The 11,880-nt window shown below is 44.1% G+C and overlaps 1 protein-coding gene across 1 annotated transcript; it reads left to right on the top strand.

The window, feature by feature from the left end:
* Positions 1 to 6,005: 6,005 nt before the first annotated feature.
* Positions 6,006 to 11,567, top strand: LOC310668188 (beta-1,3-galactosyltransferase 1-like). Its single transcript, XM_083421209.1, has 2 exons — positions 6,006 to 6,051; positions 7,921 to 11,567. Exon 2 carries the CDS (start codon positions 8,008 to 8,010, stop codon positions 9,124 to 9,126), a length of 1,119 nt encoding a protein of 372 aa, XP_083277335.1. The 5' UTR covers positions 6,006 to 6,051; positions 7,921 to 8,007; the 3' UTR covers positions 9,127 to 11,567.
* Positions 11,568 to 11,880: the final 313 nt, after the last annotated feature.

Genomic DNA, 11,880 nt, shown 5'->3' with positions numbered 1-11,880 from the left:
AAACGAATGTGTTCTGGTCCGGGAGAATTACCGTATTTTTTGCTCTATAAGACTCACTTTTTCCCTCCTAAAAAGTCTTATGGAGTGAATGCAGGCTGCGCAGCTATCCCAGAAGCCAGAACAGCAAGAGGGATTGCTGCTTTCACTGCGCAGCGATCCCTCTTGCTGTTCTGGCTTCTGAGATTCAGAATATTTTTTTTCTTGTTTTCCTCCTCCAAAAACTAGGTGCGTCTTGTGGTCTGGTGCGTTTTATAGAGCGGAAAATACGGTATATGTTTAAATGAATCACATCTTACTTCATCTCACATTAGTGTATTTATTCTTTCAGCCAAGCCACAGAGAAAGTGTACCCTAACTCTTGTGGGGGTGACTAGAGGTTAAAAACTGGCAGAAACCATACCATCCAACATTTCTCTGATGAAAATAGGGACGTCCCATTCCATAGCGATAACTTTACTATTTATACCCCACAAAAAGCCTTCCATATACAGAATTGCCTTCAGATGGCTCGATGGTCGGATAACTCCATCCCCTCCAACATTTCTACATTGAAAATAGGGACATCCTAAGGAAAAGCAGGACATTCTGGGATGAAATCAGAAACTGGGACGGCTTCTCTAAATCAGGGATGTCCCTGAAACATAGGGACACTTGGAGGGTCTGAGAAACTCAGGTGATGCACCAGTTTCTCCACTTGATGCAGTCTCTCATCCTCAATATTTAAAACTGGGCAGCTCTTTGTTCCAGAAAGTGGTGGTTAATTGATTTTTAGTGTGCTTCAAGGTAGGATTGGTTCCAACTGAATCCTCATCCAACCCATTTTTACCAAGTAACCTCTGAGGTGCCAGAGCACTTAGAGGAATACCCTCCAAAGGACTCTAAGAATGCTGTAGTGTTTTGCAGACAAGTACGGATTCAAAAAATAATTGAGAATTTTGTGCAAAATAGGCCTGGGGTGTGTGACGGATGAGCCCCAATGCATTTCAAGCCAGAATAAGCCCTAAATGAGGGGGGGGGGAGGGATTTGGTTCACAACAAACCTCTTATGAAGTAATTTGTTGTTTAGTCGTGTCCGACTCTTCGTGACCCCATGGACCAGAGCACGCCAGGCACTCCTGTCTTCCACTGCCTCCCGCAGCTTGGTCAAACTCATGTTGGTAGCTTCAAGAACCGTTGGCTCCCCCCACCTCCCACTCCGTTCCTTTCGCTGCAGCGCCATCAGTGAGCCGCAGGATCCCGGGACACCCCAATGCGCCTCTTGGGGTTTTGGGGGTAGGCATATCACCCTCGCACTCTTCTCTTTCACTCCACAAAGCCGAATCTGACATAGCTGTCAGATTCACGGTCCGCCTGCCATGTTGCGGACACCCAGAAGTGGGAAGTTTAATGTTTAATGTTTTATTATTATATGTTGGAAACCACCCAGAGCAGGGTATAAATAGAATAGTAATAGTAATAATACACTTCTTCAGATATGGCAGACCAACATGGCTGTTGTTGTTGTTTAGTCGTTTAGTCGTGTCCGACTCTTCGTGACCCCATGGACCAGAGCCCGCCAGGCACTCCTGCCTTCCACTGCCTCCCGCGGTTTGGTCAAACTCATGCTGGTAGCTTCGAGAACACTGTCCAACCATCTCGTCCTCTGTCGTCCCCTTCTCCTTGTGCCCTCCATCTTTCCCAACATCAGGGTCTTTTCCAGGGAGTCTTCTCTTCTCGTGAGGTGGCCAAAATATTGGAGCCTCAGCTTCACGATCTGTCCTTCCAGTCAGCACTCAGGGCTGATTTCCTTCAGAATGGATAGCTTATGAAGTAAAGTTCCCCATTATAAAGAGCTTATTCTAGCTGGAAGTTGGTGGGCTTGAATTTGTGATATCTGGGTTTGTGGACCGAATAAAATATTGTTTTATAAGTGGAATAGTTGTGGGTTACCTTGGAGCGCATGTTTTGAATATTTTATATATACCGAATATAGCTGACAGATGAAGAATCAGTATCCCCTTTTCTCTCTTTTTTTTTTCTTTCTTTCTTCTTCCTTTATTTTTGTTTTTATTTAGATTAGGGTTTTTCATGCTTTTTTGCATTGTAAAAAGTTATTTTGAAGTTGATATTAACAGTTGTATATGTTCCTTTAAGCTTTAATAAAATCTACTGGGGGGAGGGAATAAATGGGTGGGCTTATTTATCCCTTTGTTGTATTTTGCACATCTGACTCAAGAGTAAGGCCGGCCCTGCCATGAGGAAAGAGTGAGGCAGCTGCATTGGGCGGGAAATATGGAGGGTCTGTCAGTGGAGAAAGTTCTCTGTGTTTCTACGCTGGGCAGCCTGTCCTGCACCCACTAAACTAGGCCACTGACCTCAAGGTGCAATGGAGGATGTTCAAATCAGATTCAGTGGTCTGCTGAGCTTTTATACATGAAGTGGAAGATGGCATCTTCTTGCCCTTTGCTTCAGGCAGAAAAGCCCCTTGATTTTCATGGGAAATTTTCATTGCTTGGATAACGTCATATTTGTTTTGCTGCTGGGTAATGGGCACCTCCAGTTCTGTTACCTATCCTGGTCTTTTCAAGCACAACTTGTTTGGAATGTATATTTCATATTATGATTGCTGTGGGATACAGCATTATGCAGACCCTCAGCTATGTCCATATTTCCCAGGGACAGTCCTGGATTTACAGAAGCCATCCCGGTTTCTGATTTGATCCCGTAATCTCCCGCTTTTCCTTAAGACATCCCTATTTTCATCAGAGAAATGTTGGAGGGTATGGAGTTATGCGACCCCTGAGCCAAGGAGATAAGTACAGTGGTAGTTCAGTTGTTGAACGCAATCCATTTCGGAAGACCGTTCAACTTCCGAAACGTTTGACAACTGAGGCACAAAGGTTGCAGTCTTTGCAGTCTCCAAAGTCAATGGAGAAAATTTAAAAAACACAGTGGAAGCCATTTAACTTCTGAGGCACGTTCGAAAACGGAAGCATTTACTTCTGAGTCTTCGGCGTTCGAAAACCGAAACGTTCTGCTTCCGAGACACTAAAAAACCAAGGTACCACTGTAACTGACAACTGTTAGAAGACATCTGAAGGCAGCCCAGTATAGGGAGGGTTTTTTTGGGGGGGGGTAACGTTTTATTAATTTTCCAAAAAAACAACAAAAATAAAAATAACAACAATAAACAGTTTTTTAAACCATAATTTTGCTTGACTTCCCTCCATTCCCCCTCTCGCTTCCATTGTTTAGTACTCATTCATGCACGTCCTTAAAACCTTATATTCTTAATAATCCAATTTTAAACCTTCTTCATCTTGTTACAAGTGACTTTTAGAAGTTTAGAACTTTTAAAAGTTATGCTAATGTAAAAATCTATAGGTAAAGGTAAAGGGACCCCTGACCATTAGGACCAGTCGTGGCCGACTCTGGGGTTGCGGCGCTCATCTCGCTTTATTGGCCAAGGGAGCTCGTGTACAGCTTCCGGGTCATGTGGACAGCATGACTAAGCCATTTCTGGCGAACCAGAGCAGCGCACGGAAACACTGTTTACCTTCCCGCCAGAGCGGTACCTATTTATCTACTTGCACTTCATGCTTTCGAACTGCTAGGTTGGCAGGAGCAGGGACCGAGCAACGGGAGCTCACCCCGTTGCGGGGATTCGAACCGCCAACCTTCTGGGCTAGGCTCTGTGGTTTAACCCACAGCGCCACCCGCGTCCCTCCAAAAATCTATACACCAAGCTTAAAAAATATGCATTAAACATTTGCCCCCCCCCCTTTTAATTCAAAGTCTTCTTTTCTTTCCAGGGTTTCAAGTTAACTGATTTGTCCTGCGTAGTTCAGTAGTTTATTTTGCCAATCTTCTTTATCTTCTTAGGCAGAGGCTTCTTCCTGTAGGAACTAGCTGGTCTTGACCTGGCGCCCACTCTTAAGTACAGGAACAAAGACTTTTGTTGAATAAGTCCATCAAAACCTGTACATCTCAATATCATAACTTCAGGGGTTTTTTTTAACAACAATCATTTCCCACATTCCTTTCCAATCTTTATATATCTTTTTCCAGGCCTACTTAATTATTTTACATTGCAACTACATAAACCTTTTATCCTTTTTGCCCTCCCTTCCTGTTTCTGCTCTATCACAGTCAGAGCCTCCCAGATCATTTCACATGAGGTACCATTTTTATTTTGGACCACTCTTACCTTCACTTGTATTTTCCTCAAGCTTCGCCCCTCTACCCTTCCTGCCTTGGTATTTTGTGCGTTCGCTTCTATTAATTGTCCCACAGCTTCTGACATTAAATTAGTATTTTCCCGAATTTTAACAGCTGCTTTGTTAACACCTTCCTTCAACTGATCAAACAGTTCTCTTTTAAAATCTAACAACAAATCATACAATTCATATCTTATATTCTCTTGCATTGTGGCCTGGCTGGTTTGCTTTAACAATGAGATTTTTTGCTTCTGCCATTTCCAACCTCAGAATGCAAACACAGCAGTAATTGTATTTTCTTAAGACGCATAGCGAAAAGGCACATAGCAACATGCTTTCTTAGCAACAGGACACATGTAGCACAGTAATAAGACAATAAGGCAACGAAATATATATTTTCCCTGAGCATGGTTGCCACACATTAAGTTGAACGTCTTCAACAGTCAAATAGATCCTGAAACTCTTTCACAGAAGTGAGATAGTTTCTAGAGAGTCAGTCCAGTCTTTTTCCCCAGAAGGAAAATTTAAACCACCGGTACTCTTAACCTTATAATCTTCTCAGGTTTAACCTCCATTTTAAGTCAAGTTCAATCTCACTGTGTGCTATGTCCAAGTTCAACTAGAGTTCAGGTCAAGATCATTATTTTTTAAAAAACTTGAGATTGGCATAAACGGAAGCTGGGTGCAGTCTTTTTATCCTAATTGTTCATTAGTTAACTTCTCTTCCAAAGTAAATTTCATCCACACATATATTTTGTGCCCATAGCACCAGTAATGTGAGCGGACTTCCTTTTTTCACTCCCATTTTCTTGCCGAAATAACCCTAATTAATTCCTTAATAGTTCCTCATCTTCCAATTGGCACAGTATACTGGAAAGGTAACCACTCGTGACTGAATCAGAGGCTTTGCTTCTGTGGAGCTGCACTGGTGCCAAGCTCACCAGCGCCTTTGGCTCCCCGCTACTCTGTTCCTGTTATGTACTGAAGTTCTCACCCTGGGCCAGCAGGGGGATACTGTAGATAGTTATGCAAATAAGGGATCGAAAGTGACGTTCAGTGATTGGATAGTTTTATAAAATTGTTACAGTTACGTTGTACTGGAGCTCTGTATAAGCAGGCTGACTAAACCTTTCAGTTCAGTTCTGTTCTGGCCTGGGAATAAAAAAGAGCTGTTTGAAGAATCGCTGTGTCGTCTGATATGCTCACCCACAACTTAACAGTTCCTTTCGCTGCAGCGCCATCAGTGAGCCGCAGGACCCCGGGACATCCCAATGCTCCTCATGGGTTTTTGGGGGGAGGCGCATCACCCTCGCACTCTTCCCCTTCACTCCACAAAGCCAAATCTGACATAGCTGTCAGATTCATAGTCCGCCTGCCATGTTGCTGAGAAGTAGGAAGTAGGAAGTTTTTTAATGTTTAATATTTTATTATTATATGTTGGAAACCACCCAGAGCAGGGTATAAATAGAATAGTAATAGTAATAATAAAAATAAAATAATAAAATAATAATAATAATAAATGAATGAACAGGGCATCCCTATTTGGAGAAATGACGGAGGGTATGCATTATATTAACACTTTGGGTTCTGAGGGGCATGTTCTTCTTTTCTGGTGTGTGTGAGAGAGAGAGAGATTCAGCATGGGATTGGCATCTAGGTGGTGAGTCCTTCCAGGTGCTTCAATGGTCCTGGAAAAAAGACTCTCCTGGAAGCAGAGTCCCTGCTCCCTCCCTTCTGTTTTAGCTGCATGACGTAGGCGTTGTCCCTTCCTCTTGTGCCACACCCTCCCCTGGGAAAGGTAAATTGCAGCTGACAAAGGCAAGTGGCAACCTTGAGTGAACAGCACCTCGGGCAGGTAAGTGCTCACCTGAGAGAAGAGAATGGGAGAGGGGTAGAAAGGCACCACTAAGAGGTCCCTCAAGGAGGGAGAGAACAAATACCTGGAGCACTGAATGAGATTTCCTTGAAATTGATGATGGCAAAGGTGTTTCATAGAGCAGGCTTGTATTTATTTAACCATTTGCTTGGTCACCAAAGGTGACCAGGAGATGTATGCGGGTGAGTGGGCAGGAGGCTGAGCACTCTGTCTCTCATATGGCAGCCCCTTGTGTTTTTATACTGTCTCTGGAGGAGACCTCGTCTAAGCTTGCCATATTTCAAACAGTGAAAATCAGGACACAAAAGTTGCTGAAGTGGCTTTGGGGGGCGGCAGTTGTTGAATTTTTGGGGGCGGCGGCAGCTGCTGAATTTTGGTTGAGGGGAAGTTGTTTGTTGAGCTTTTTGGCAAAATTGCAAAAAAGAAAGAAAAAAAGACGTGGAACCGCCTGAAAGAAATCACAGGTGTGTCCGGACCATTTCTCCATATTCAGCAGAAAGCTGTTGCTTCTTCTGGTGCAGAAGCAGAAAAGGCAAGTCAGCTCAATCTGTACTGGAGCCAAGACTGAAGTCTGGAGAAGGCAAGGGCAGCAAAGAATCTCAGCAAAACGCTCGCAAGTAATTAAGACCTATAAGTAGTTTATCAAAAACTATATTTAACAATAGGGTTAACAAGTTCTTGAAGCAAGAGGAGAGTCTCCAGTTTATCGAGCTGCAAAAAAACCAACCTTTTAAACAAATGACATGAATAACGGAACTAGAGAAGGGAACATATTAATCACTGTGAATCTGAAAGCAATAAAGACACACCTATTGGTCCATGGCAGCCCACGAGATAAAACCCAAAGAGTGACAGCAGCAAAGCTCCTTTATTAAGATGGATTGAAAGTAATGAGCAAGCTTCTAAGTTCAGCAGAATTTTTCTCTTCAGGAGGGATATTAATGAAAAAGAAAAGATAACAATTGTACAGGAATAATAATAGTAATAGTAATAATAATTTGGCCTAATTTGGCCTAATTTGGAAATACAGGGAGGAATTCCATGTAGCACAATGGCAATTGTTCCATCAGTGCAAGTTTTTCAGCTTACCAGACACCCTGGCACACACCCAGCTGGGCACTTTACCCAGAGTTTGTGTTTCCTTTTGGAAGTGAGGCACAGTGGAGACTGTGTGGTCTTTACATGGTTGATTGACACATACATATATACAACCTGAGCCTATGATGGAGAGGGCCGGAGCATAATCACCTCAATAAGTTATTGTTTCTCCTGTAGCCGCAGCTGTGGATCTCAGCAGAAATCAAACATCATGCTCTGCCTCTGTGCCTTTCCAGCCTCCAGCTTTCCCTCTAGTTCACACCACAGTCCCCAAAACATTAACTTTGTCTTTCTAGCTGGGGGAGGGGCCCCACCCATTTGCTGTCTCAGACAGAGCCCCTTCCCTTTCTTTTCCTTTAATGGCTCATCAACCAGGTGATTACCTCATCAGGAAGCTGGTCTGGCTTCTAGTTTAACACTTACTGGATCCAGGAGTTCAGGAGTCTGACACCCACAAACTCATATAACACTTTATTCGGATTCCAATGGATCTGTAAATAGATGGGTTGAGTGAATAATGCCAATCCCTGAGAGTGTATATTTTCCTTCCAGAAACAGATAGCAAGGGCAAGAAGGCAGGTGTTATGAGCAGGTCCTGAGCGTGTCGGCAGACTGATTCTATGTGCGCCCAGCCTGATCCCCAAAGCTCCCCTTGTGTGCACGCGCACACACTCACACAGAGAGAGAGAGAGAGAGAGAGAGAGAGAGAGAACAGAATTCAACTCCTTTCACTGGGCTTCTCTTTTGCAGGTTGCTTTTGGAAGCAGGACAGAGCTGGCCAGGATCTCTCCCCCACCCACATAGTCTGCAAGTGCCTTCCTCCTGCCCACCAAAAGTATGGAAGGTGCCAGGAAGATGCTCATGACCAAGCTGCAGCATTTGCCCACTGTAATTATCTTCTGCTCTATTTTCCTTTTCCTACTTGTTGCAAAGAACAAATGGGAGTCTCTTGAGACGCTTTCCTCACCGCACGACATCAAGCTCAAGGGCGGCCCAGATTCCGCAGGCAATCGTAAAAATGCCATGGTATTTGAATGGGAATCTGCACTGGAGAGGACAAAGAAGACCAAGCCCTCTGGTCTGATTTCCCCACCACCACCAGTGGCCAAGCGGCATCCCTTGGAGGTTATCTATTCCACTGATTATAAGTTCCTTCTCAACGAGCCAAAGAAATGCCGGGAGAGGAGCCCTTTCTTGATCCTGCTGGTGATAACTGAGCCCCAGGATTTTGCCACAAGGCAGGCCATCCGGCAGACGTGGGGCAATGAGAGCTCGGTGCCTGGGGTTTCCATTCTTCGTCTCTTTCTGACGGGTGTCCACCCAAAATTTGGATACCCGCTCCAGGCCCTTTTGGAAGAGGAGAGCTCCATCCACAGAGACATTATTCAGCAGGACTTCCTGGATACCTACAACAACCTTACCCTGAAGACTCTGATGGGCATGGAGTGGATAAGCAAGTTCTGCCCCAATGCCACCTACGCAGTGAAGGCAGACAGTGACATCTTTCTCAATGTGAACTTCATGGTGTCCCACCTGCTGCAGCCTCACCTGCCACCCAAGAAGAACTACATGACAGGTCACATCTATAGGAATGCAAAGCCACTGCGTGACAAGGCCTACAAGTGGTATGTGCCACGGGAGGTGTACCCCAATGAGACCTACCCACCCTTCTGCGCAGGCCCAGGGTATGTGTTCTCTGGGGATCTGGCCAAGAAGATCTACCAGGTAGCAAAGACCATCAGGGTCATTAACATGGAAGATGTCTTCATGGGAATCTGCCTGTATGAGCTGGGCATCAGCGTGACAAACAGCCCCGGGGGTCTCTTCAACGTGAACAAAGTCAAGTATGAGAAGTGCAAGTTCTCCAAGGTGGTGGTGGTGCATCACTACGGGCCAGAGGAGCTGCTGCAGATTTGGCCTGGCTTTCAGGACCAGAACCAGACTTGCAAGAGTTAAAAGTGACAGAGGTGAACAGCCTCTTGTGGAGAAGTTGGCATAGAGGACTGGCAACATGCGGGCATGTTCCTGTACAATGGACAAATCCATGCCAACAAATTGCAATGAGGAAAGGGAAGGATGGCTCAGAGAAGAAGGGAGATTCTGTGCTTGTCGAAATCGGTATTTATGCCCTCAGAAGCGAGCTGGCCCCACATAACATGCTCATCGTGCCATGTGGTTCGTTCCCATTCATACGGCTCTCCTCCCCATAGAATCTCTGCAGCTTCCCATAGCAGCTTGTTTGGTCTGCTCTGAACTGACCACTGTGCTACTAATGTGCCAAATTGACAACCTCAGAGTTTTGAGATCATCACAGCCACCACCTCACCTACTGGAAGAGAGCAACCCTCCGGCCATGCAGATGTGGCACTAGGCATAGGGTTGCCATACGTCCAGGATTTCCCGGAAATATCCTCTTTTTGGGGTCCTACATGCCCATCCAGGGGGAATTATACATTTTAAAGCAATTGTTCGGGATTTTGGGTTTTAAAATATATATACATGTTCTGCATGTTTACCTCTTGAAAAATGGCAACCCAAGAAAAGCTCAACAATTTTTGTGTCTGCAAAACCCTACACCAGGGCAATGCAGAGTTCACCTGCTCCAACATATTGAAATGCAGGCCGGTCATCTTCAGAATAATTTAAAGCAGATCATTAGAAGTTTCCTCCACAGTAGGAAGCCATACTCCACATAGCATCTGCCTCTTTAGGTTGTTGCCAGTTGTGCAAAAGACTTATTTGCCATCTTCTGTTGCTTTTTCATATATATAAATACACACACACACACACACACACACACACACACACTGTCTTTTCAGAAAGCTTCTCCCAACACACAACACAGCATTATTTATAAATGAATCACCATAAAGACGTTAACACAACCATCCCCTGTTCTTTTTGAAGGATGAGATGTTGATAGATAGATAGATAGATAGATAGAAAATTTATAATAAATAAAAACAATAAAAAACAGCATTCATAAAGATAAAATATACAATCAGAGCAGATTGCAGCAATAGCTCATGAGTTAAAATTGAGATATATACATACACATGTACAACGGAGATTTGGGCTACCATAAAAATTGACCCTGAGGCGCCCCAAAGGGCGGCTTTAGCTTTTCCCTTGTAACCTCTATTATTCTAGAGGATGATCTGTGCCTACAGATCTGAGCGCAGAATCTGGCTACCGGCCAGGTCATCTTGTGATCTTTGCCTAAGAGGGGAGAATTAAGTTTAGACTTGTCTGAAAGATCGGCGAGCCTCTTCAGCAAAAGGTCAATGGTGTCTCTACGAATCTCAGCATAAAAAGGACATCTAAAAAATATATGTTCGGGGCTTCCTATTTCCCCTAATGGGCAGGCGCAAAGTCTCTGTGCATATGGGCCTCTTCCATAGGAGCCTTCCAGAACAGGTGAGGGCAAGGCCGAGCTTCTAGCAAGAGTGAAAGCCCTTCTTGCGTTTCTGGATGTGATGCAATAGAGATATGTTGCTGGAGTGGCTACGTATCTCCCGTTTTCAATGATTTTATAATTGGGGACCCTTGTACAGTCCTGTTGTCTCTCTATGTCCATGATTCTTTGCCTAACCATGGATCTAGCTTGGCAAAGGCCAATAGTTATGAGGGTTTGGGGAGCCCAGTTTCTGAAGAGTGTTTAAGACTGCTTAAACTTCAGCCAGACTGAAACTGGTCGCTCAGAATCAATGGGGCTATTGCTTGGGGGAGCAGTTTCAGAGTTAGCCACTTATATATTGATGTTAGACTAATATGAGCTTCGACTTTCATCATCCCTGTTTCTAGTCTGACCCATGCATTTGAAACGCATCTAGGAACTTGTAGAAGGGCTTTGAGGAGTTTGGATTGCACTCATTCAAGGGGAATGAACAAGGAGGGAAGAGGGAGATAAGGATGAAAAGGAAGGAAAAGGTGAATCCTAAACCAGGGAATAGGATTCAGAAAAAGTAACTGAAGTATCATTATACAAGTCCAAAATTTTTTCATGCTCCACTGAACCCACTTCACAGAAGTAAAACTGGGAATGCCCAGAACCTCCCCCCAACCCTAAAACACCTACATCCGGCAAAACAAATAAAAAACATTAGAAAGCAGGCAGCACATATACGCCAACCCTCCCCTAAGCCAAAAGAGCCTAGTTCATCATTAAAAATTGGTAGGGGCTGGGGGGTCTTAATGGGCCTTGTAGTGCCCTTGGAGCTACGCTGGGGATCCCAAGAACAGACTTGGGTTTTTTGACTGAATGCCTTTTTCACTTGTCTTATAATTTTGGCCGGAGATTTAAATGCCTGTGTAGGAAAAACCCCATTGTTCCCTATTTAATTCATATAATCTATGTCTTTTGTATTATTATGATTTTATTAAACTGATTTATTTATGTATCTCTTTTTTTTAGTATTGTTTGTGTTTCTTTATTGTAAGTTGCTTTGCGGGCCGCTAAGTGGGAGAAAAGTAGTCTAAAATAATCCTGTGATTATGATGTTACAATCTGAGAAGTGTTTTATTAGCTCGTAATATATAAGAAAGCCACTTGCCAGGTTTCTCGTATACCCTGAGGCCACCCCAGAGTAGACTCCGGGTGGGAACATGTTCCAGGTCACGGATATAATGAAATCGTCAGTCTCCAACAACATTTTCACTTACTGAAACTTCTTTCGGCTTCTGCCAGTTATTGGCGTTGCCCAAAAAACC

This window comes from Podarcis tiliguerta, assembly GCF_965153285.1.
Source record: "Podarcis tiliguerta genome assembly, chromosome: 17".
Lineage (NCBI taxonomy): Eukaryota > Metazoa > Chordata > Lepidosauria > Squamata > Lacertidae > Podarcis > Podarcis tiliguerta.
The sequence above is the reverse complement of the archived record's forward strand: the minus strand, read 5'-3'. Positions and strand labels throughout refer to the sequence as shown.